Source organism: Carcharhinus amblyrhynchos, chromosome 12 (genome assembly GCF_965287045.1).
Source record: "Carcharhinus amblyrhynchos chromosome 12, sCarAmb.v2.hapA, whole genome shotgun sequence".
Classification (NCBI taxonomy): domain Eukaryota; kingdom Metazoa; phylum Chordata; class Chondrichthyes; order Carcharhiniformes; family Carcharhinidae; genus Carcharhinus; species Carcharhinus amblyrhynchos.
This window is the reverse complement of record NC_137335.1, coordinates 69,396,841-69,423,169: the sequence shown is the minus strand read 5'-3', so window position 1 is coordinate 69,423,169 and position 26,329 is coordinate 69,396,841. Positions and strand designations below refer to the sequence as shown.

The 26,329-nt window shown below is 40.8% G+C and overlaps 1 protein-coding gene across 1 annotated transcript in view; it reads left to right on the top strand.

Annotated features, from left to right (window-relative positions):
- Positions 1–26,329, top strand: part of fmn2b (formin 2b) — a 409,270-nt gene that overhangs the window by 354,105 nt on the left and 28,836 nt on the right. The window contains 1 exon segment of the mRNA XM_080199671.1: positions 7,242–7,391. Coding sequence (XP_080055797.1) covers positions 7,242–7,391 — 150 coding nt within the window.

Sequence of the window (26,329 nt, the reverse complement as noted above, 5' to 3'; positions counted from 1 at the left end):
CTTCTCTGTCTCCACCAAACATACAATCCCTCCAACACCATGACTTTCTTCTTCCTCCAATTCTGTCGTCTTGTCCATTGGTGACTGTGCCTCCAACTGTCTCAAAACCCCTTTAGAATTTTCCCCCAAACCAGCTCTATCTCTACACCTACCTCCTCTTTGAAAACACTTCTTTGAACCTACCTCTCTGACCAAACCCTTTGGTTAGGTGTTGGTTTTTGTCATTTTGCGCTTCTGAGAAGCACCTTAAGATGTTTTTCAATATTAAAGCTATTTGATAAATGTCATTTGCTGGTGGTGTGGTTCTGAAGCACCCTAAAGCTGGGAAGCTGTATGCTCCAACCCATTTGTGCTTTTGTTATACCATTAGGTTTCAGTTGCGTTCAGCAGCTGAAACTTTGGAAAATTCTGCTCCATGTAATTCCCTCACTGATGGATAATTCCTAAATCTACCAATGACAGAGCAACAAAAAAAAAATTAGCAACCCAAAGCATGTGAAAATCTAGTGCTTGGATATGGCTGAACGGCCAGTTGAACCTAGCTAAGGTCAGGTGAGGCCACCTCTGTTCTCTTTTGTAATGCTTGAGGCAAACAAGGGTGCTAATGGGTTGAAAAATAAAAAGGGAAATGATTGAAATGCTGTTAATGTGAAACAGACGGCAGGTCAGTCAACAAGGCTATGGACCACGTTCTGGAAAATGGGATGAGAATAGCTAAAAGCTTGATGGTCGATGTAGACATGATGGGCCGAAGTGCCTCTCTTTGTGCTGGAAAATCCTATGACTCTATTCATAAAGGGAAATGGTATAAAACCTATCCAATGTCAGAAAATGGGCAACAAGTGGTGGGCCTTGAACTGATACAGTTAGCAAGTGTTGCTAATCCCCTAAAATAAGGTGCAGATTCCAGAACTTTAACCCCATATCTGAAAGAGCAGTGATCTTTTTTGATTTGATTTGTTGTTGCCACATATTAGTTACACAGTGAAAAATATTGTCTCCTGCATATATTTAGTATGATAGTGTCAAGTAACATGGCTGCAGTGCAAGGTGTACAGTCTATATAGTGCAGCCACAGTGAATTTTGGTAGTGGGATTGATATCAATTCCAGTATTGGGGCTTGAAGGGACTGAGATCCTTGAGTGCAGTAGAATTCTCCTGTGAATTAAGTACAGTACAGGAAAGCTGCTGGGAAGAAGTTTCAGTGCCATTCTCAGACTTGCAGATGGCCAGCACAAGAGACAAGATGTTGAGAACTCTGGTAACCACATAGCTGTAACAGCACAAGTAAATGTTTGACTGGTGTAACCAGGTAGGTGTACCTCATTGGTAATTAATCATTATAATTGAACAGACATATATAGAGGCTATAACTTGTTAACTATATTCACCTAACATAAATTAAGCAATAATAACTTAATTGTAATTGGATATCGTTGACTTCGCAACAAATATATACTGTGATTGCTGTCCATGAATTACTTGCAAGATAAGCAAAGATATAATTGTGCATGCATGTCACAACAGAGAAGTCTGTACACTATCTTGTAGAAAGCAGACTTCCTTGCAATAGAGTGAATAAAGGCCAATTTAAAACTCCATATTTTGCTGATGACAATAAAATTCCATTTCAAGGCCACCAAATCAAGTCAATTGTAGCTTGAATAATATCAGGTTTCTTGAACATCATCTGGGTGGGAGATGAGTATTCCAAACAGAGCCTTATGTACAAGGTGGAGATAAGAATATAAGAACATAAGAAATAGGAGCAGGAGTAGGCCAACTAGTCTTTCAAGCCTGCCCCGCCATTCAATAAGATCATGGCTGATCTGAAGTGGATCAGTTCCTCTTTCCCGCTTTCTCCCCATAACCCTTAATTCCCCTGTCTATTAGAAATCTATCTACCTGTGACTTAAATATATTCAACGAGGTAGCCTCCACCACTTCAATGGGTAGAGAATTCCAGAGATTCACCACCCTTTGAGTGAAGAAGTTCCTCCTCAACTCTGTTCTAAACTGCCCTCCCCTTATTTTGAGGCTGTGCCCTCTAGTTCTGCTATCCTTTCTAAGCTAGAAGAATCTCTACCGCTACCCTATCTAGCCCCTTCATTATCTTGTACATCTCTATAAGATCCCCCCCCCCCCCCCCCCCCCAGCCTTCTAAACTCTAACGAGTACAGACCCAGTCTATTCAATCTCTCTTCATAAGCTAACTCCCTCATCTCCGGTATCAGCCTGGTGAACCTTCTCTTTACTCCCTCCAAGGCCAATATATCCTTTCGCAAATACGGGGACCAAAACTGCACACAGTACTCCAGTTGCAGCTTCACCAGTACCCTGTACAGTTGCAGCAAGACCTCCCTGCTTTTACGTTCTATCCCCCTTGCTATAAAAGGCCAACGTTCCATTCACCTTCTTAATCACCTTCTGCACATGCAGACTGGGTTTTTGCTATTCGTGCACAAGGACCCCCAGGTCCCTCAGCACTGTAGCTTGCTGCAGCTTTTCCCCTTTAAATAATAATCCCTCCTACTATTATTTTTACCAAAGTGGGTAACCTCACATTTGCTAACGTTATATTTTGTTAGATCTTGAGGGATTGAATGAAGCTCTTACCACAGAGTCCTCAACCTCTACTCTGCTCTTACAACTAGTGTCAAAATTGTTGGCCCAGTTCCACTTCCATTCAAAGATGACCCGAAAACATGTTAATTGTTTGGCAGGGAGGGGGGAATGGCTACAATGGCAACACTATTGGTAATCAAGAGTAGGCAGCTGGGTTTTCTTGTGTTTCACATGGCCATTACTCAATGATTTTGCACCACAAAAGGTTGCACCATTTTTTGTTCACACATCTTCAAGTATAATGAATGAGGATTGTGAAATTGTCAAGTTGTCTTCAAGCAGTTGGTGTGCAATGGTGGTTAGAAATGCTTCTGGAAAAGAAAACAAATTGGAACCTGTTTTGTTAAACCAACGCAGAGTAGTTTTCCCACGGTGATCCATGCTACCACACCCAAATGAAACTTCACTTAATACTAGTTCCCGCTTCCCAAAAGGAGTGATGTACAACTGCTCATACTTACCTTTACAACACACAGTGCACGTAGAAAAATATCCCAAGGTGCTTCAGAGAGGTGGGAGGAGAATCATAGAATCTCTACAGTGCAGGAGGTCATTCAGCCCATTGAGTCTGCACTGACCACAATCCCACCCAGGCCCAAGCCCCATGACCCTACTTATTTACCTTACTAACCCCTGGACACCAGGGGGCAATTTAACATGGCCAATCAAACTAACCCCCACATCTTTGGAGTGTGGGAGGAACCGGAGCACCTGGAAGAAACCCATGCAGAAATGGAAGACAAGTCAATAGAGGAAAGCTCAAGAGACATGGTCAGCGGTGACCAAAGAGAATACAAGAGGTTGTGGCTTAAGGGTGAGAATTCCAGAGAGGTGAGGCAGTAAATAGGATTTTCATTCCTGTTGTATTTAAAGATGTGCTTGGCATATATTTTAAGCTTGCAGTAGCACTGTCTTTATTTACGTGAGGCACCTATGGGAGAGGTTCAGCATCAGCCAGGCATCTGGGCAAATAGTGCTGCATGCTTTAACTGTTCAAGTCTTTATTTGCGAACGAACATGGAATTTGTAATTTGTCCTGGGACCAATTAATTGCACATGTGGCTCTGTCTACTTGGCTATAATTAAGACCTCTTTTTGCAAAGTGGTTCCATTCCATGAATATATGTGGTTTGTAATACAAAATGTCAAATTGCTTCCCCTATTTCACTGAAGAACTTTATTCGTTGGGCACCTTGGAGTCTCTGCTTTTTCTTTTGGGTGGTCTTTCTTGATCTCTACCATAGTCAGGTGCAGCAGGTCTCCCTTGGTGTGTTTAACTTTGACTTCAGTTGCTTGATGGACCATGTAAGGTATTAAACAATTTTCCTTCTAGTCTACCCTAGGATAAATAAATATTATTATATGTCTGTAACAAAATGAGATCCAGCCACTTCATTCAACAGAAATAAAATGCAAACTTATGGAATTTTTGTTTCCCCCATGTACTTGTACACAACTTTAGTGAATTGATGTGGTGAATCCTATAGATTGAGAGTACTGCTGCCAATGAGGAAGACATAGTCAAGCTCCAAAGCATTCATTTAATCCCGCTCATTCAGTCTCTAATTATTGTCATGTGGACTAAACAAATTTGGCTGAGCGTTTATTTACTTGGCAGGGAGTTCTGATGAAGCTTGAGTGGGATTGCCCACATCTACTTTGGCTGAAGACACTTGAAAACACATCGGTTTTGTCCCTTGTGGGTTCCACCATGACTGAAGATGTGCGTGTTTATGGAGTGTCCTTCTATTTGCTTAGTTGCCGCCCACCATTCTTAACTGTTGTGACAGGCTAGAGAGCTTTCCTCTCCATCTGTTTGTTATGCAGCTGCTTAGGTTTGTTTAGGTTGAGCTTTCCTAAGCTCAGAAGAAGATTCAGCCCAAATGTGTAACACAAATTGGTGAGATCGAAGAATTGTAATCATAACTAAGTAGTTAACAGCATGAGAGATCCAGTTTATTGCATCTGATTCAGTCTATATACTTGTTGCTTCTATAACCTGTGTGACCCTGTCCTTAAGTTGGTGTGGCTTAAGTGGTTATCCCTTCTCCCTTTCGGAAGGTAGTGTTGCCCTCTGAGACTTGGCAGATGAAGACCCTCCATCTACAGATGATCATTTTCTGGATGAAGACACTTCCTATGCTGGCAACTGCGCCTAGATTGTTTGCCTGAATCTCACCTCCTTTTAATCTCGGTTATGGAAGTTGGATCATGGGGAAACCAATTTTCTAATTATACGGAGAGGACCTTCTTACTGAAACCTAGGATTCTGAGAGAGCTTAGCAGGGTGGATGCTGACAGGATATTTCCACTCTAGAACTTGGAGGCTCAGTTTAAGAGTAAGGTATCTCCCATTTAAGACCAGGGTGAGGAGAAATTTCTCTGAGGGCCATTGGCCTTTGAAATGCTCTTCCACGAAGAGCAGTGGAAGTAGGGTTGTTGAATTTATTCAAGGCTCAGTTTGATAGATGTTTGATTGACAAATAATTCAGAGGTTATGGGTGACAAACACGAAAGTAACGTAAGGCCACAGTGAGGTCAGCCATCATCATATTGAATGGTGGAGTAGGCTTGATGACCTATTATTACTTGTCCTATGATCACATGTTTGTATACATATACTAAACAATGGATGCCGACACTTTCTACAAAGGAATTCAAAAGTAAATGTAAAAACTGCAGCTTAAGTATTCTGAATGATGGCTTGTACGTTAATTTTCAGAGAAATTTCCCCAATAAGCAATCTGAGAAGAATATGCTCAAAGACGTTGACCTTTTTGGTTTTTAATTATCTTGCCATCCATGTAGATATACTTGATGGCCTGCAAAATCAATTAAATATTAGGCCCTACTCATAAAACTATTCAATTTTATCCTCACCCACACCCCCCACTTCCCCCTTGGTCATCCTGCAAATTTTACCTTTACAAGTATATATCTAATTGCCTTTTTTAATGTTACGAACGAATCATCTTCAGCTATCCATTCAGTACAAAACTCAGGATAAAATTAATCTCTCTTCATTTATCTTGAATCTGTGCTCTGTTTACCGGTCTCCTGCCAATATGTACACTTATGTCATTGTGATATTCGTTGAATGAAGTCATTGGAAACAGAAACTCCCCTTCAGCTTTGGATGTGAGATCTCTCCAGGGACTGATGGAGCAGATGTACAGTTAATCAACAAATACCTCAGATTGCTATTGTTTTGGTAATTTGTTGATTGCACAATCTTCAAGAAGTATAATAGTCTTGTGCCCTAATGGTCATTCTGATCCTCTTTAATAATCCTAGATGTGTATTATTTCTCTCCTCATCATCCCCAAGCTTGTCTGAAAGAATGTGGTCGAGATCTTATTCCTCACACCTAGAGTATCTTTATTCTGGCAGCATGGTTGTAAATTGTGTGAAGTCAGGTTCAACATTCAAGATTCACCACTGCAAATGGGGGTTGGTCAGCTCAGTTGGCTGGATGGTTGGTTTGTGGTGCGGAGTGATGCCAATAGCGCAGGATTCAATTCCTGTACTGGCTGAGATTAAGGTTATCCTTTAAGGCCCCGCTTTCTCAACCTTGCCCCTCGCCTGAGGTGTGGTGACCCTCAGGTTAAATCACCACCAGTTTGTGCTGCCTCAAAGGGAGAGCAGTCCATGGTCCTGTGGGGTTATAACAGAGAACATAGCAATTCAAATGATGGACTTAGTCTTGCAACGCAGGTTGAGAATGTACTGGAGGTTTGGCAATAGATTGATTATGGAGAAAAAAGATTCAAGGTAAAAGTGAGCCAATAGTGAGGATGGTTATAGTACCAACCTGCTATCTCCCCCACTCACCCAATTCCCCCACCTGGGTTACATGGTAGTGATGTAAAGACTAAATCTCCAAACACACCTTGCTTTGGTCATAATGCAGATAATCATCTGTCGGGTGTAAGTAACTCGGTTTGAGAATTGAAATTAATAAGGTCGTATGTTTGGCATTTCAGGCTAAGAGTCAAACCCAGGCCCGTTGTGCTGTGAGGCAGCAGTGCTAACCACTGCTGTCCAGATGTGTAGGTTTGGTGAATTGGCCATGGTAAATTACTCCTTACTGCCCAAAGATGTGTAGATTTGGGGGATTAGCAGGGAAAATATGTGGGGTTCTGGGTAGGTGAGTGGACCTGGGTAAAATGCTCTGTCGGAGAATTGGTGCAGATTTGATGGGCTGAATGGCCACCTGCATTATAGGGATTCAACAATTCTGATGATTTCTAATTTCCCTTCAAGATCTGAAATCCAATTACATGTGCTGGAATCATATATTTTGTCCCATTTTTCAAAGGAATGAACTCTGAGGCATCCTTTTGCATCCAGAAACATATGAAGGTGTACATGATTTCAAATATTTAAGCTAAAGGATGGCTAAGCCAAAGCATTGCTATTGTAAATATCAGCTGCATCGGTACTCATTGAACTATATTTCTGGATTCTCTCCGGTATTGCGAACTGAAACCAGTTTAAGAGTGCCAAAATATAATGCATTTCTTTTCACTACTGATTCTTAATGATTGATAGAAAATTGCAAGTGTTGTATTTTGTATGGATTGTATTTTGATTTGTTTGTTTCTCCTTTTTTCAGCTTCTTGGAAACAGCAGCCTATTTTAGCATGAAGCCAAAGTCGGGAGATAAAGAAGTCACTCCAAATCATTTATTTACTCTGTGGTATGAATTTTGTTCAGACTTCAAAGAATACTGGAGAAAGGAAAGCAAAGTTATCCTTAAGGAAAAGTAAGTACATTTAGTATTTTCAATATTTCTTCTGAGATTAAGTGGTAAAATTGACTGACGTTTTCCAAGTTACCACATTAGTGCTTTGTGTTTGCCACTGGAATGACCTAGATGATGGCCAATCACTTTCAACCCTCTTTGAAGGGGGAATAAGTGTGTGAGTTGCTTGTCCGATCGGGATGATTTTTAAGACGAGTCAGTACCGAAGGTTTGATCCATGAAGTGACTGTTGATACTTTTATGTAACGTAACGTGAAATGATGTTCACACTGGATCCTGGTTACATCATTTTTGATGGTTCATGTATCTTGTCTCATTCTTAGACTTCCTGCCTCAGAGATCCATCAGTGGCTTTATCCACGTGCATTATATTTCCAGTTCAAGGCTTCATTCTCATTCCAACTGATTTTCCCTCCAGCACACCCTCCCTGAGCAAAAGTGCACAAACAAAAGATTCTGTGGTGTTTCCTGAAATAGTACTGGCAGAATCTTCCAACAGCATATATTTCGTAGATTGGAGAATCCTGCTGTAACATACTTTTCCTCCACTCACCCTTTCAGATTCCCTTGTTGTGGACAGATCAAGATTAAATCTGGAAAATCCCTAATCTGCAGGGAAACTAATCGAGAAGTTGGATAATTAGGGCAGACACCTATAAGCATTGGATGTGTTTTAACAAGTGCCATCTTTTTTAGCCCATTAAGTCTCAGGCACACACCAGCTGGTTAGTGCTTTATCAGAATTTAGTTCTCTGTTGGCATACAAGGAAACAATGTTCATGTTGTTCAAAGAAAAGCAAGGTGCATAGGCTATGCAGAGAGACAGGATATGCCCTGGCATGTGAACTTACCAATGTTAATTCATGAATTCTGGAAAAATGTATTCCTCATTTCATGAAACTTATTTTTGATCATTATTTGACTGAACGATTAAAACTTAGATTCTAATTGAATGGAATCTTCTAGAAGTATAAGCTGCAAACTCTAGGGGTATGATTTTCTGGTCTTGAGCGAGGCCATAAAATCTCACCCAAGGTCAAGGGACTTTTCCATTGTCTGCGCCTCGTCTGCTCAGATTCCATAGCAGCAGAGCGATAGAATTCTGGCACATATTTTTACCCAAATATGTAATCCAGTTGTACACCATAGTAAATGGGGCATGCTTTCAGAAAAGCAGTTTTTTTAAGAAGAGCTTATTATTTTTAAAGTTTATTTCTTATTAGTATCACAAGTAGGCTTACACTAACACTGCAGTGAAGTTACTGTGAAAATCCCCTAGTCGTCGCATTCTGGCACCTGTTCCGGTACACTGAGGGTACAGTTTAGCAGGGCCAATGCATCTATCCAGCATGTCTTTCGGACTGTGGGAGGAAACCGGAGCACCAGGAGGAAACCCATGCAGAGAACATGCTGACTCCGCACAGACAGTGACACAAGCCAGGAATCAAACCCGGCTCCCTGGCGCTGAGAGGTAGCAGTGCTAACCCCTGTGCCACCATGTTACCCATTGTGGAACAAATAGAGTGGGACTACTATTGCTGTAAAGCTGTCCATCTACTAAGTAAGGGCACACACGATATATGGGTTAAAGCTTTCTGCATATTTGTGGAATGCCAAGGAATCTACCTGTTTAACAAACATCGGGTGCACAACTGCATAGTTGTGGAAAAAGAAACACCTTTTGTTTCGGTCCCCGTGATTGATTTGTGTTTTCTTCTGCTGTGAACCACATGCTCTGGAGTTAGCACTACTTTGTGTGAAGTATTTTGAAAATAGTGGGCTCAGTGTCCACCTTCCCTTGCATATCAGGATGCTTTGTTAACCAAAGCCAGAGAACATTACTCAACACTAGTGGCTTATTATGTTGTACTACCACAAAGACCACAGCTGTGCTTCTTTGTTTTTTCTGACATTTGTTTGTAATAAAAACTCTAGGTGGGAGAAAGCAATGACTCTGCTCACCTCCCGATTCCACCCACTGCTTCTCACTGTTGGAATACATTAACGTTCCTGGCAGGCTATCTATCGTTCTGCTGGAAAACATAATATGAAACACTTTCTAATATGAAAAGAAAAATAACTAACTTGGACATGTTCTCTCCACAATGACTTCATTTTTTTTATGAAGAGGAGTTTGATGTGAGCTGCATTACCTCAGTGGTTTTGTAAGCTGCTGAAAACTGTTGAGGTGTAGTTTGGAGAAACAGTGTGGTGTAATTTCTTTTCCCTGTTGCAACACATCCTTCTCAACTCTCCATTCTGCCTCTGGGGTTGAAATAAATATTTGGATGGCATGTTCCCAACTGTTTCCCAATATTGTTCCAGGTATCTCTCGGGTTTGTAAGTAACGTACTGATCGACCAGTGGTTCTGATGAAGTTCCCCTTTGCCCTGCTGATGTGGAAGTTTGTCGTGGAGTGTTTTTGACGCAAGCAAAACTTGATGACAGTTTGTAGCATATCCTATTAGTGTGTGGACAATAACCATTGGCTTTCACTCTTCCAATCCAAAAATGCTGCAAGGACTTGCTGTTTTATGTTGAAAACACAGCTCAAATTACTAGCCACCAGCAATCTGAAAGCATTTGGCTAGCTTTGCCATATCATGTGCATTTGCATGCGATAATGCCACTCTGAGCACACACTCTCTCCAGCCAAAGTCTTCCAACAGGAGGAAATTTCAAATTGAATTCTGTGCAGGATGTGGTGATTTGGTCTTTCTTATTTTTGTCATTATTCCAGTCAGAAAATGCTGTAAGGGTTTACTGTTTTACATTGGAAATGCAACTCAAGTTACAAGCTATCCAAGCTTGTTTGGATGGCAATTTGAAAGTATTTAGCTAACTTTGCAAAAAGATTGAGGAACCACTCAAGAATGATAAGCTTCCTGATACCATGCACCCCCCCCACCGTCAACTCCTGAGTCCCACACTTCCCATTTGTGCACAGCAACTTATGCATTCTTACAGCACCTTTTATAAATCAGTGAAACATCTCAAGACACTTGCTACATGTAACAACAGTGCAAGGAACATTAAATTTGATTCTCACGCCTCCTGGGGAACTTCCACAGCAATCATTGTAAATCAAGTGAGCAGAACGTATGATTTCAAAGCATGCTGACTATTCATTGGTATCTGTGCACACAGATACAAGTAGAGGAGGTAGGATGGGTAGCAAATGAGAAGACCAGAAGTTTCAGAGCAGAAGAGAGTGGGACCAAGCCAAGAGACTGAACTTCCCCAGAATGAACTGCACAACATTTGACCTGACAATTTTCGATATTTCAAGTTGGGCTGCAGGAGGTGAAAAGTTGCGTTAAACTCCCCCTTTCCAAACACACACACTGACTGAAAACTGTCTGATCTTATAGACAAGTTATGCTACTACAAGATTCTATCTAATGAAGTGTGTTCTACACGAGAAAACCTTCCTGGGCTAGAATTGTCTGCATGCAGAATGTTTCATTGTTATCCGAGTTGGGAACGAACTGGAACTTGTCGCGACGTGGCCTTATCATGTTTTTCAAACATGTAGATTTGGAAATGGCTTCCTGTTTTTGCAAACTCGTTCACTCCACTTCACCTCCTGAGACAGGTTTGGCCCCGACGCTGCGTTTGGTGCAGAACGGAGCAATTTTTTGCACCAGCTCTCCTGCCGAGCTGTCCGTTGCAACCCAAGGAAAGAACGGGCCTCAGCTCATACCATTGCCCAAGAAGAATGTGACAAATGGCTCTCGTTTGTTTTGTAAGGACTGCAATGGCAGTTTTACTTTACTTCACACTACAGCCAAAAATTCCAGACGTAATTAAGAAAAATGATGGCTTGCTTGGGAAAGAAGTTTTGAGAAATGTGCTTAACATTACAATTAGCATATGCATGCACTTAGACCAAATCTACATCTCAACTCTTTGAATGTAACTTCTGCCAGCGTTATTTTTTAAAGCTATATTTGGACCCATGGATGACATCCAATTTAAACAAAAGGAACTAACTGTCCTCTCATCTGGCAGATCAGTGGGTCACAGATATCTCTCTGTTATGCTGTTATAGCTGTTTCTTTAGTCGCTAAAAAGCAGCAGTTATCATGTTGCAGAAACCAGGCAGAAGTTCCTCCAATTATTATCCCATGTGGTCTAAGCAGTGCAAACAACTTAATAAAAGTGTTACCGTGCTGTAAAAGGAAAATACATCTGGGCCACATTAGAATCTACTTGTATCCAAAAACAACAGGGCAAACATACTCCTAAATATATATCTATTCTTATGGCCTGGCCACTGCAGAAATATTGTTTGCAGCAGAGTCCACTGTGTGGGCACTCCGTTTGTCAGAGGCAATCTCTTGGGTGATTTACGCTTTCTATGTTAATACCTATTTATTTTGTATTCAGCATTATGAATTCAAGGGTTAAAAAGCTTGGCATATTCTGATTTGCGACGAGCTTGGACATACTTCAGTTGTACTTGGGTAGCGAGCTGTCAGGTGGTCCACTTCAACAACGTCTTTCCTTGCAATCCATAAAATAACATTTCCGTTAAATGCAGTCGGACGATTCTGAAATTGTGGGACTTCAATTTCCACTGACAAGTAAAATACAGCCTACGTAATGAAGAATATATATGAGTTTAAATAGAAATTCCTCTTATTAAATACAAAAATGTGCAGTGTAAAAGTTGTCCTGCACGCACTTTAAAAAATTGAAGCATGCAATCTAATGTTTGGGAAAGGTCCCCCGCCCCCCCCCCACACACACACACACACACACACACACACACACACACACACACACACACACACACACCACAATTTCTGATTGACCCGGCAATTCCAACCTCAGTTGTTGGCATCAGCTATGTTGATACAAAAGAAAACAACAGCAGAAGCCAGAATCATGGCATTCATGTGAGTCGCCTGACATTCATTAAGTCATTAATTTGAGTCAGCCATTCAATTATTTCAATAATTTAAATTTTTTAGAAATGTATATGTAATATGTCTGGCCATTGCGAAGCTAAGTACAAGTTGGACAAATACCAACGGTGAGAGCAATTTTCTTCTCCCTTAGGGAAGGTGGTGAAAGTAAAAATGTACAAAGAATATTTTAATGTCTTGCATACTGTACTTTGACTCTTCAAATCACTACGCAGTGAAGCCTGACACAAAGTTAGCACTTTAAACCAGGGAAGACATGTCTACTTCAATGATTTGTGTTGAATCACCATTTAGTGCAATGTTGCTTGTGGCTCCTGTGTTGTCTTGATACCCTGCCCAGCACCATATCTGCTCAACCTTTACACACATCCTGTCCCTATTTGTTTTCTCGACCACTAACTGTCTACTTCTACTGAGGTAATGTTTGTTTCTACCCCTTCATCAGCTCCTCTGCTGCTACAACCCTTATCGATGCTTTTGTCCCCTCCGACCTGGGTTATTCAAGTGTTCTGCTGGCTACACCCCACTTTACCAATCTTTGTGAGCACTCCAAATCTCTGTGCCCATTACCTAACTTAGCACGAGTCCCATTCACATATCACCCTTGCGTTTGCTGATCTGCATTAGCGCCTGCTTTTGGGGCAAAACCTCCAATTTGTAATCATCGTGTATATAAATCTCTCCATGACCACTTCTCTCCCAATTGCTGCCCTAGTATCTTGCACGTTGTGTTTTCTGATAATGGTCCTGTGAAGTGCATTGTGGTGTTTTACAATGTTGAAGATGCTGTGCAAACAAACAACTTTGTTGCCATAGAAAGCTATTTCCTCCAGTGTGTTGTCCTTACAAAGAATTCAAGATGTTTCAGCTCTGCTTAATTTTATTTTCATAGAATCCATTCAGTGCAGAAGAGGACATTCAGCCCATTGAGTCTGCACCACATTTTGAAAGAGTAACTTACCCAGGCCCCCTCTCCCTCCCTAGCCGAGTAATTACACACATTTCCCATGGCTAAGCCATCTAACCCAGACCTCTTGGGACACTAAGGGGACTTGGGTGGCATGGTAGCACAGTAGTTAACACTGCTGCTTCGCAGCTTCAGTTCCTGGCTTGGGTCACTGTCCGTGTGGAGTTTGCACGTTCTCCCCTTATCTGCGTGGATTTCTTCCGAGTGCTCTGGTTTCCTCCCACATTTTGAAAGACATGCTGGATCGGTGCATTGACCCAAACAGGCACTGGAGTGTGGTGACTAGGAGAATTTCACAGTAATTTTGCAGTGTTAATGTAAGCCTTACTTATGACTAATAAATAAACTTTAACTTTTACTTTTAGCATGGCCAATACACTGAGCCTGCATGTCTTTGGAGTGCGGGAGGAAACTGGAGTGCCCGGGGAAACCCCATGCTGACATGGGGAGAATGTGCAAACTCCAAATCGGCAACCACCCAAGGCCGGAATCGAACCCGGATCCCTAGCACTGAGGCTGCGATGCTTGCCACCATGCTGCCCCAATAGGCGCGCCTTTTCCAAAATTAAGTAAATTTGGCTGAGTAAATCACCACAGTTCTTTTTAGACTATCCCCATTTCAAGTCGCACTCAAGGACCTGAGCACAAAAGTCTCAACTGACACGCTCTTACAGCACTGAGGGTGTGCAGCACTGTGGGAGCTGCTGTCTTTCAGATAAGATGTTAAATCAAGGCCCAACTGCTTGCTTGGCTGGATGTAAAACATTCAATGATGGTAACATGAAGAAGACCAGGGGAGTTTTCTCTGGTATCCTGGCCAATATTTATCCTTCAACCAACATCACAAAAAGCAGTTTAACTGGTCACTTACCACTTTGCTGCTTGTGGGAGCTTGCTGTGCACAAATTGGCTGCCTTGTTTGCTACATTTTTGGGAGGGAGTTTTCCAGCAGCACTCACCCCAAGACCCGAACATGTCGCCTGAGGTAAATGGAACTTTTCATGGACTGCCCCTTCCCGCAACGATCCCCGTGGTGGGTGGGACGGGAAAATTCTGTCCTGCAACACTTCAAAAAATACTTCGTAAAGCGCTTTGCGATAGATGTTTATCTTGTGTATTTTTTTTAATATATTCATCTTTGATACAGCAATTTAAAGAGCAATATGAGTTTTTAAAAATTCAGCCATATTCCTAGAATTATGGGTTAAAATGTAGGTAGTTGTGAAAGACATGGGGCTAGCATAGCTTCAAAACATTCCAAAACCCTAGTAAGTCCAAGTAAGATAGATTACATTTACTCCAAAATGATGGGATAGAGTGGCTTAAGTCCAAGGTAAAGGAATTGAAGCTGATTGAACTCCCAATTCCAGATAAACAGGTACATGATTAATGTTATTGGAATTAAGGCAGCTCAAAAATTTTTTGCCAGTTTAAAAATATCTTGGATAATGGAATGTTGAGGTTTAATGTGCTGACACTTAATTGTAAAAGATGTGATGAGTAATTTATGAGCTTTAGGCTATATTTTGGCAGCATAATTGGCTTTGATTTGAGAGACTAAATTGTTTTGTTTGCGCTAGAGGATATACAGAAGTTTTAAATGCTATTGCAATGCTTACGTAACCTTTTTTTGGCTGAGGATGTCGACTTCATTTTACCATCTATAATTTGGGAAAAAAAAGGAACGTGAATTTGACAGCGCAAGAGCCCTAAATTTTTCTGCATCAAAAATAAAACTAAACCTGAGACTGACTGTTAGCCCATTTTTAAGTTATTGACGATATGAAGTGAGAACTGGTTGTAACTCCCTCATGCTTCCCTCTGCCCAACTCAAACAAGATAATGAGGAATTGGATATTGTGACCTCCCATTCAACCTCTCAATCTCACTTTCTCTCCCCCAAAGCTTGGATTGCCAATGGTTGTTACTCACTCCTTCACCACAAACGAATACCTACAGGCACTTGTCGGAGAGTGGATGTCCTTGGGTCCATTCCTCTGGAGATAGCTGTGGGAAGCTTTCAAGTGGAAGAATTTGCACAAGCGTCCCCTTTTTCCATTCTAATCCCAGTGCTTATCTGCCCAAGATCTCACTCCTGCTATGGTGAGGCAATTATTCCTAATGTGACTAATGTCTCCTCCAGGACTACCCAGCATTTTGCCTTGAGGGTCCCCACTATAATTAGCCAATGGTGTTGCACGGGATAATAGGCTAGGGTCATACCTTCAGGAGTCATAGAGTCCCCGCATCGCAGAAGGAGGCCATTCAACCCATCGAGTATTCCATTCAGGTCCTATTCCCATGACCTCATGTATTTACCCTGCTAATCCCCCAAACCTAACATCTTTGGATGCTAAAAGGATAATTTGACATTTGAAATCCACTTAACCTACACACCTTTAGACTGGAATCCCATTCATGTGTCTTCTCCAGTAATCCAAATGGCTCCTTCAAAAGTGTTTTCAAAAAGAATTTGAGCTTGACTACCATTATATCCCAGTCACTGTTCTTCAATTGTATTCCTATAAGTCACAATTGGTGAATCCAAGTTATATTCCTGAATATAACTTGCTGAAGCTCGCAATGATATGAGTAACTAAGCACCACAACAGAGCTCCACAGTCGTTAGTTGATTCATCTTTAAGTTAAGGAGTCTTGGTGTTCTGAACGTTATTTAAAAAAAAGTTTACCAGGTGGTCCAAAGGATAACCCCAAGATTTTTACAATGTGGCTCTGTGCCGGACCTGAGCTGAACTTAACTTGTTAATTCCAAGAGTTGCCAGAATTTCTATTTGATGCAGTTTCACAATTTTTATTTTAGTGGACCCAAGAGTCCAATCACCAGATGTGACTGTTGAGATGCACACAACTTGTATACATTAACGTCCACTCAACAAATGTGGTAGCACATTAGTGTCCAAATGCCAAAAGATCATGTGGTTTCTACCAAAGGCAAGGGGAGTGTGGTGAAGTACTGGGAGCAGTTTATAAACTGTTTTTCTTCACTACAGAAGTCATTTGTTTTTGAGAAAAAAAATTAAGTGGGAAAATGGCCATTGATAATTCTGAATTGATTCTACTGGATCCAATTCCATAAAGAAAATAGTATTTGATCTATCATTGTCACATATATTAGCAGACAGTGAAAAGTATTGTCTGTTGCGCACCAAACAGACAGAGCATACTATTCATAGAGAAAGAAAGGAGAGAGTGTAGAATGTGGTGTTACAGTCACAGCTAGGATGTAGAGAAAGATCAACTTAACGCAAGATAGGTCCATTCAAAAGTCTGACGGCAGTAGGGAAGAAGCTGTTTTTGAGTTGGTTTGGATGTGACCTCAGACTTTTCTATCTCTTTCATGACAGGAAAAGGTAGAAGAGAGAATATCTGCATGGGGTCCTTAATTATATTGGTCGCTTTGCCGAGGCAGCGGGAAGTGTAGACAGAGTAAATAGATGGGAGGCTGGTTTGCATGATGGATTGGGCTACTTTCACAACCTTTTGTAGTTTCTTACAGTCTTAGGCAGAGCAGGAGCCACACTAAGCGATAATACAACCAGAAAGAATGTTTTCCATGGTATATCTGTAAAAGTAGCCTGCTGATCTGAACCAGGGAAGTATTCTTCTGCAAATAAGCACAATGAATTTAGTGAGATTAACCAGAGGCTTAATAGGGTAATTCTCAGTTTTCTTTTTTGCTCCAATGTTAGATCTGTGAATGAATGAATGAGGAAAGGGTTGGTATTTGTAAATGATTGTAGGTGGTATGTACACTTGCTGATAGCTTCACAAACGATTCCTCTTTACTCAATAAAACACAATTCATTGGAATTTTTTTCTGCTGAAGATTAAAGAGGATATCAATGGACTGGCCAGGTGGGGAGAGCAGTGGAAAATGACATTCAGCCTGGAGAAGTGAGAGGTAATATACTTAGTGAGGTCTGACAAGGCAAAGGATTACACTATGAATGATAAGACCCTGGAAAGTACTGAAGATCAGATTGACTTTGGAGTGCATATCCACAGATCCTTGAAGGTGGCAGGGTGGGTAGATCAGGTGGTTAAGAAGGCAGATAGGATACTTGCCTTTATTAGCTGAGGCATAGAACACTAGCAGGAAAGTCATGGTGGAAATGTATATCCTCCCAACCATTGACTCTGTCAACACTTCGTGCTGTCTCAGCCAAGTAGCCAGCATAATGAAGGACCCCATGCACCTCGGGATTAGTGTGGTCAGATCTTCATTGACAGGCATGGGTATGATAGGCCAAATGGCCTCCTTCTATGCTGAAAATGTCTAAAAGCCAACAGGATCCTTTTAATGAAATGTGCTTTATATGTTGCATGATTTGTGAAACACTTGGCATGAGGGGTTGTAATTTAAAGAGAGGCATACTGTTTAAGATTTCTGACCTGCATCCATTTTGAATGATATCTGGTAAAAATCAAGATTGTATCAGAGGATATGAAATTGATGAATTGTTCTTTCAAAACTGAATCCTGGGAGTGGCTGTTGAGTGGGTGAATTGCAAGAAGTCACGTAATTTGCATTTTTAGTTGAAAATAATGAAAACAAAATTACTTTGTTCCCATTTGTCTTGTATTATGTACAGGTTTTGTTTCTTTCCAATTTGACCATTCAGACTTGCATGCTTCCTCACTGTCATGCAGTTGTGAATTGGAAGTAGCATGAATTAGAAGAAAATGAATCAAAGTTAACGGTGGAATTTGCCTCAAGCTTACCATGAGTGTTTGTGCATCATCTGGCATGTTTTGCTGCTTGCTGATTTGTTGCTAGCGCTACAAGGGTTTGCACTACAAATTTAAAATATACTAATGGAACATGGATATGTTCTTATTAAAGCATTTACACTAGAGTGTAGTGGTGCAATAAGGAATTGGTCATAAATCCTAGGTTGACCTCTGTTATCCCACACAGTGGGCAAACGGAGCAAGGCGGACTGGTGAGGCCTACGTCCATATTCCTTCCCTTTCCTCAGTTGCCACAGAAACCACCTGGAGCCATGCCATTGAATTGCCTTAACCGCTGAAGCAGAATTACTAATATGTCTGAGAGAACAATGAGGAGGCAAGTAATTGGATGCTAAAGAGCTGGAACAGGGATTTGTGTGATCCAAAGTATTCTTCATGCATTGTGACTTCTGAAATACATGTCCTAGGATGAACTATGGCAAACCTAGATGGACAAGGGCAGCGGAAGCTTGGGAACAACACCACCTTCAAGTTCACCTCCTAAGTCACGCACTGTCCTGACTTGTAACTATATCACCGTTCCTTCACTGTCATGGGATCAAAATCTGGGCACTCCTTCCCAGCAGCACTGTGGGTGTATCTGCAACAGGTGGGCTACAGCTGTTCAAGAAGATGGCTCACTGCCAGCACCTCGAGGGCAATGGGAGGTGTGCAACAAATGTCAGTGACAGTCACATCCCATAAAATATATTTTTTTAAAAAGCATCATAGACTTGTGCAATTTTCCACCATAACCCACCAAAGTACTGGTTATATTTGAAAAAAGATGAGGAAAATTAAGTTTTCCAGTTCTGACACCAAAATTAAAATTTGTATGTATATCCAACAATGGACCATATTGTTCTTGCTGATCACATTATGTGACCTTGCAATTTGTCAGCTGGAGAACACTCTAATCTACAGAGAAACATTCCAGTGGATGCAATGGTCACTTTTTGATTAATTCAGACTTCAACATTCCGTTGTCGTTTGATTTGATTTATTATTGTCACATATATTAGTATACAGTGAAAAGTATTGTTTCTTGCACAATATACAAACAAAGCATACCATTTATTGAAAAGGAAACAAGAGAGTGCAGAATGTAGTATTATAGTCATAACTAGGGCATAGAGAAAGATTAACTTAATATGACGTAGGTCCAATCAATAGTCTGATTGCAGCAGGGAAGAGGCTTTCTTGAGTGAGTTGGTACGCGACCTCAGACTTTTGTATCTTTTTCACGAAGGCAGAAGGTGGAAGAAAGAATGTACCGAGTGCGTGGAGTTCTTAATTATGCTGGCTGCTTTGCCGAGGCAATGAGAAGTGTAGACAGAGTCAATGGATGGGAGGCTGGTTTGAGAGGTTTAATGGATTGGGCTACATTCACAACCTTTTGTAGTTTCTTGCACAGAGCAGGAGCCATATCAAGCTGTGATACAACTGGAAAGAATGCTTCTCTAAACATTGCTGTTAGAATTGGACAAGAACCGTATCACGTAGTAAAAATTTTTAATAAGCGGTCACATGTCTAATAGCAAGTTATTTGTAAATTGGTTTAAAAAAAAGTTTCACTGCTTAACTTAGTTAAAGCACTCCCAAGCAATGATCTGCTTTTTCGCTGAATTTCCCTGTTTACGTGACAGATTGTGTCTCGACCTTGCCCATAGTGAAGTTCTTTCAGTGTCTATTGTGTGAGTACCTCAAATGACATGTTAACTACATTTAATTGCTCAAATAAAGGGAGGTAGGAAAAGCTATCAAGATGCAATGACAGGAAAGGTTATTTATCATATGCTAGCGATTCATACACGAAGTGACCAGTTGGATTCCTTTCTAAAACTACCCAATACTTGGGAAGGTTTTCTGATTTCTTTTGAGTTGTTCCTCAGACACGCAAAGTATAATTTTAACACGGAAAGCAAAATTAACAAAAATTTTAAACTGCTGCTGATTTAAAAAAAATTGTCTATTTCCTCTCCGAAGTCCGTCCATTTTTTTTTAGTTTTCGCTAGATCCCAGTTTCTCTTGCAGACCTGGCACTAGAGTTTTTGTCTTTACTGAGATTTCCTGGCTCCCTCCGTGTTTCAATTCATCTTTTGGCCCTCTTTATAGACGATTTCCGCCCCTTCAGATACGCTTTTTCAGGGCGTGCCTTTCTGTTCTTCACCCCCAACTGCTTTTCAAACTGATTACAGCTTAGTTCAGCTTGCCTCCATTCTGCTAGCTTTGTGCCTCCTGGGATGGTCCAGGCCCAGTTTATGACTCTTAAGCTCCATGCAACTTGCCAGTCTCCCTGCATTGCTGGTCCATTATGCTTCTCCATCAATTACTACTCCTACATGGGAAGCTGTGCTGGGTACTCTGACTCTGCTTCCAATTGTTATCTATGAGCAATGCTACAGTAAATCTCCTAATGTTAGTGAAGGTTACTATGCTGATTTGAAGCAGTTTTTTTTAAGAATCAAAGTACTGCCTCTCAAACAACATTCAACGCTGTCAATGTTGCATTTACTGAAGAGAAAAAAGCACAGCTTTCAACTGAAGAAATCAATGGGGCTTTTAAAATCAAGATGGATTGTGTAAAAGATAATAAACTTTTCTCTTGAGCCTAACAACTATTTAAACATTGGCGAACCTCCATTTTTTAAAACGTAGAGCAAAAGTAGTTTGTTCTTTAAGTTTTTATAGCCAAAGCGAAGACATTCACATCATAAAATGGTGAAAATATGAGCCACAGTCTGCTCGCTGGGCTGTTGAGGCATGGGTGAAGCATTATTAAGCTAACGTGATTCTCTGAATTCTGAGTGGGTATCTTGTAAAAGGGCTAGATTAGATTTTCAGTTTGTGTTTGTCCTTGGCACTGTGATTCAACAGAGATAAATTATAGAGCTTTTAGTCAGCTGTTGTCTGGTACATGATCCTGACGGGAGCCATGGATGAAGTTGGCTGCGATGTTCTGATGCTGCAACACACAACCTCTTTGTTTTAAACTCGAGCTTGGATTTCATCAGTCAGTTCAATGGGGCCAGGTATAGTGTAATGCACCTCTTATCTGCTCAGGAGCTGAGCAGTCAGTTGCAGGATCAGATACATTTTCTTCCACCCAAAACAACGTAGCTCAACAAGAGTTTGAGATAAAAAGAACTTGGCAGCACTCCTGCAGTTTTCCCTGTGATGTTGAGAATTGAATCCTCCTGGTATGTGTTTCATTATTGACTCTTGAGGTTACCTAAACTTTTAACTTTGACCTGCACAAATTGTATTTGAACCCTTGCAGGGAGTGGAAACCAGCCGCCCCCCCCTTCAGCCATTTTGTTCAGCTCTCGTGGGCCAGGTCGGGAGATAAGCTGGCATATTTTTGAGTGGTTCAGTAGTAATTTGTGAGAAAGGCACTGTAAAACTCTCAGAAGTTGAATATGCTTTTTATTTAAAAGCAATGCTTACATTGAGCTGGCTTGATGCCAATTCTGTACCAAAGGAAGGCAGGTTTACATTCCTTTCCTGTTGTTATGCTTCAGTTTGCATTTTCTATTGTGCCAGTGTAATTGTACTTCCTTTCTGTTGCATCCATCAGTGGTACAATTGAACCCTTTCTCAGAAGTTCAGCCACAATTATTGCCTTCTGGATGACATCAGATTTGTGACTAGAAATGTACATATCTGTAAATGTACAAATGTGTATATGTACACATCAACCGACTCAAGAACAGCTTCTTCCCTGCTGCTGTCAGTCTTTTGAATGCACCTACCTTGCATTAAGTTGATCTTTCTCTACACCCTAGCTGTGACTGTAACGCTACGTTCTGCACTCTCTCTCCTTCTCTCTAAACGGTATGTTTTGTCTGTATAGTGCGCAAGAAACAATACTTTTCACCTGTATGTTAATACATGTGACAATAATAAATCAAAATCAACGGATTGGCTACGTTCAAAATTCGAAATTTTCTTGTATTTACCCTATCAATATAAAGCAAAAGCAGCCATAACTTAGAACTAAAATACAAACTACTTCTGGTTGCCAGCACTGAGTAGAGAATTGCACAGAAACAGGCCATTCAACCCATGCTGGTGGTTAAGCTTCACTCAAACCTCCAGCCATATTCATCTAAATCTACCATCCAATCCCTCTATTCCATTCACCTTCAAATGCTTGTCTAGCATCCCCTTCATCTGGACCACTCACTTCAAATGTTGTCGCTTTGTATGCATGAGCTATTCCTTGCAACCAGGATATTAAGGAGTGGCCAATACCTTGATTTAATTCCTCTTGATTTTTGTTTCCACATTTACCACCTACTTTTTTTTTTACTTTAAATTTTTCTTAGAATTTATTTTATTATAATTTGAGAATTCTCTTCTTGGTCTTTAGCATCATATGTAACACCCACACTATGGAATTTAACGGTTAGCTAAGTTCCCTAGTGTGGGGGAAGGAGATATATTAGATATATTGAGGCAAGAATGTTTTTTAATTACTTACAATTATTAATCCATTCAGTTAAAGAATGCTTCGAGAAGGGACAAGTTACATTCTTACCAAGTTTGTGTGCGCGCAGGTGTGAAACATGGAAAATAGGAGCACCAGTAGGCTATTCAGCCCCAAACATGCTCCACTATTATAGGATCATGGCTGATCTCTACCTCAAAGCCGTACTCCCCTGCTCTTTCTATACCCCCCAGATTAATGTTCAACCAATTAGTCCTAATTTGAATAGATTGCTTATGCTGACCTTTTGGTATTCGAGTCATGGGTCACACCAATTTGTTCTAAACTTGCATTTTTTGGGAATTGTTGTAAATGAAGCCCGGTCCATCAGGCAAATTGGCCTCCCATTCATTGGCTCCATCTACACTTCGCACAGCCTTGTGAAAGCAGTATAATCAAGGCTGCTGTGCACCCCGGACATACTCCCTTCCACCTTCTTGGAATAAAGATACAAAAGTCTGAGAACTCGTACTAACCGCTTCAAGAACGTCATCTTTGTTGCCGTATGACTTTTGAATATATTAAGCTGATCTTTGTCTTCAACATGTCTGTAACTGCAACACTATATTGTATCCCCTATCTTTTTGTTCTCTATATACTCTATGACCGGTATATTTTGTCTGTATGGTGCGCAAGAAACAATACTTTTTGCTGTATGCCAATACATATGACAATAAATCAAATCATCCCACCAAACCATTTTTTTCCCAATTACCCTTAATTCTGCTTTCCTAATGGTGGCTTTATTTCGTGTAATGCGGAAGGACTTGCATGTGGTCCTGTCTTGAGTTTTGCTGCCTATGACTGTTTCCCCTCTTCATTTTATCTTCTGTTTCTGCCTCTGTAATACAATATCCTTCAGGAATAGGATCCAAATTTGTCACTGTCCTCTTTCCACTGCACCTCTTTGAACCTCCAGGCTTAATTTCTGCATGCTACCATACCCTCTTCAAAGAAGCTGGTTTTCACCTTGCGTTATATTGTACGCATCTTCCAAACTTGCTCCTTATCATTGCCACATTATCCAGCTTGAGAAAGATGAGCAATGATAATTGGAACAATGAGCAGATTAGTTTGTAAGTAAAGTTCAAGGACATTGCACTTGTTGGGCACGATTTTACAGCCTTTTCACATCATCTTCCTCCTGGAGTGAAGATGGAGAATTTGGCAGCAAGCCAAATCTCCGTTCATTGCAGTTGGATGGGTAAATCCCACTAGTTTTCTGACCATTATCTTGAAATAAAGATAGTGTTGTACTTCAAACCCATTCTTGAAGTGAGCATTACTATCAGGGTTGACATTTATTGTCCATCCTTTGTTACCCTAGGAAAGTGACGGTTGGCTGGCTGAGAGGCTTACCACATTGCTTCAGATTGGTGTAAAAAGACAAGTATGTTGATATAGGGTTGATGTCATAAATAGACCAGACAAGCCAACCTGGCAAGGTTCCTGCCTCCCTTGTAGAACATCAGTGAGCCAGTTAAGATTTTCACAACATTCTATGGTCATAATTATTGGTGACTATTTCCAAGTTTTAAATAAGATGTGACCTCTCAAACTGCCATAGTGGGCTTGGATTCCGCACCCCCCTGGTCTCTGAATTATTAATCCAGTAACCTAACCAGTATACGCCACTGTTCCCTTTTTGAAAATGACGAACTGATTTGATAATTGATTCGGGCAAATTGTTCATTGCAGTGAAAGGTTCAAGTCCCCGGGGATATGAGTTAAAAATTAATTACTGGGGAACCAGAGACAAAGCTGAAATATTTTACCTAATGTCTCAAAAACTTGCCAAGAAGGCTGTCAAAGCAAACATTACAAATGGGTTTGAGGTGCATTTGTGGATGGATGGAAATGGCAAAAGAAGCAAGTAGCTGACATTCTTGGAGAAAAAAATGACAGGCTTTTTGGGACTGGCAAATCTTGTCAAGTTCCCAGGATTCATTTTACAGTTGCCACTGGTGCCACTTCATCCATTTGTGGCTCTAGGTAGCACGGGCTTCCAAATTCAATAGTGTTTTTCCAGGAAGTCTCTGGAGTATTCTTGATATCCTCGTCATCTTGGACCTGGTGAGGAAGATGTCATCCAACTTATGTTTGAGTGATGGCGAGTGAAACTTGTAAACTTCAGCTCTTCCCAAACTTTGTCAGTCAGTCGTGAAACACAAGTTTATGTATGAGTCACTCGCCGTACCTAAGCAAGTAAGCAATGATGCTATCGTTGGCAGGAATCAGATATTGCTGCAGTTGGATCATTAATAGATCAGTATTTAAAAGGAAATTTGCTGGCGGCTCTTAATGCTCCCATCAGAATAATATTTCCCGTTGTACAGTTATTTAATGGGGATCCAGTGTAGAGATGTGCTGAGAACTGTGCAGTATATATTTAATATTATTTTAATACGCAGCCAGTAAATATTATAAGATTCCATGTAAACAATTGTTTGGCTTCCATGATGTAGTTTTTGTTTAAAATTTTTCATTTAGGTATGTTTGTAGGGACAATTTTTCTGATATCAAAAACAAGTTTACAGTGATATCAGATAGCTCCGTAGTCGGAGCCACAAATCTTGGCTTGGGTGAACTTGGTTATAGTGTCTTGATTTCATTGATTGTAATCTTAAAACAGCAATGAGTGGGAGTCTTAAAATATTACATCATCAGTAAGACAGGATTTCATCCTGCTTTCTAAAATGTACTCAAAATTTTAGCAGGGTTATCCTTCATTTGAAAGATGTTTCCAAAAAGATGTTGTGCTACTCCCATTTGCTTTACCACAGTGTGGTAGAAAATGTGGCGCAATTTTCTGTATCTACACTTTCACTGCCTGAAAAGTGGTGGAAGGAGATCAAGTTAGAACTTTCAACAGGGGTTAGATATATAGATTGGCACTGCTGTCTTTCAGCTCCAAAGGAGCTGGGTTTGATTCCTGGCTTGGGCTATTGTCTGTGTGGAGTTCGCATGTTCTCCCTGTGTCTGCATGGGTTTCCTCCAGGTGCTCCAGTTTCTTCCCACATTCCAAAGATGTGTGGGTTAGCTGCATTGGCCTTGCTAAATTGCCCTTTTGTGTCCCGGGATGCGTAGGGTAGAAGGATTGGCAGGGTAATTATGTCGGGATAGGGCTGAGGTGGGGTTGTTGTCGGAGCAGAGTTGATGGGCCAAATGGCCTCCTTTTGCACTGTAGGGATTCTATGAATCCATGATATACTTGAAGGACGAGCAAGGTTGCAGGACTACTGCAAGTAAACGGGATTCATTAGATACTACTTTCGAAGAACTGATGCAACCACTATTGAAAGCTTAATTCTTCTTTCAGGCTGGGGAAAAATAAAGCAGTTGAGTCACCCTCAAACAATTTTGTATGTTCCCCACTTTGACCCCACCCCCCACACCCCTCACCAATAATGAGCAATCCTGTCAAAGGTCTGTAGATAAAAGATGGGTGAGACCCTTCTTTTGAAAAAAAAAATGATTTTCAAACCTATGTTTTTCTAACAATAACAGCTTTGTACCTGAATGATTACTTTTTGTTATAAAGTCTAGAAGATACAGATCTTGAATTAAACATAACGTCACCTCTGCAGCACAGAAGCGTTCATTCAAAATTATTAAAGACCCGTGACACTCTAGTGCAACAGGCACCAGTGGTTTTGTCTGTTTTGCGTTTGGGTGGAGTCAGCAACATTATATCCCATCTGGATCAGTGTGTTATCTGGGCAATAAAAGTATTCATTATAGGGCATTACCGCTACCAAAAAAATGTTATCATTTAGTGAGAGGTAAACTGTATATGAAA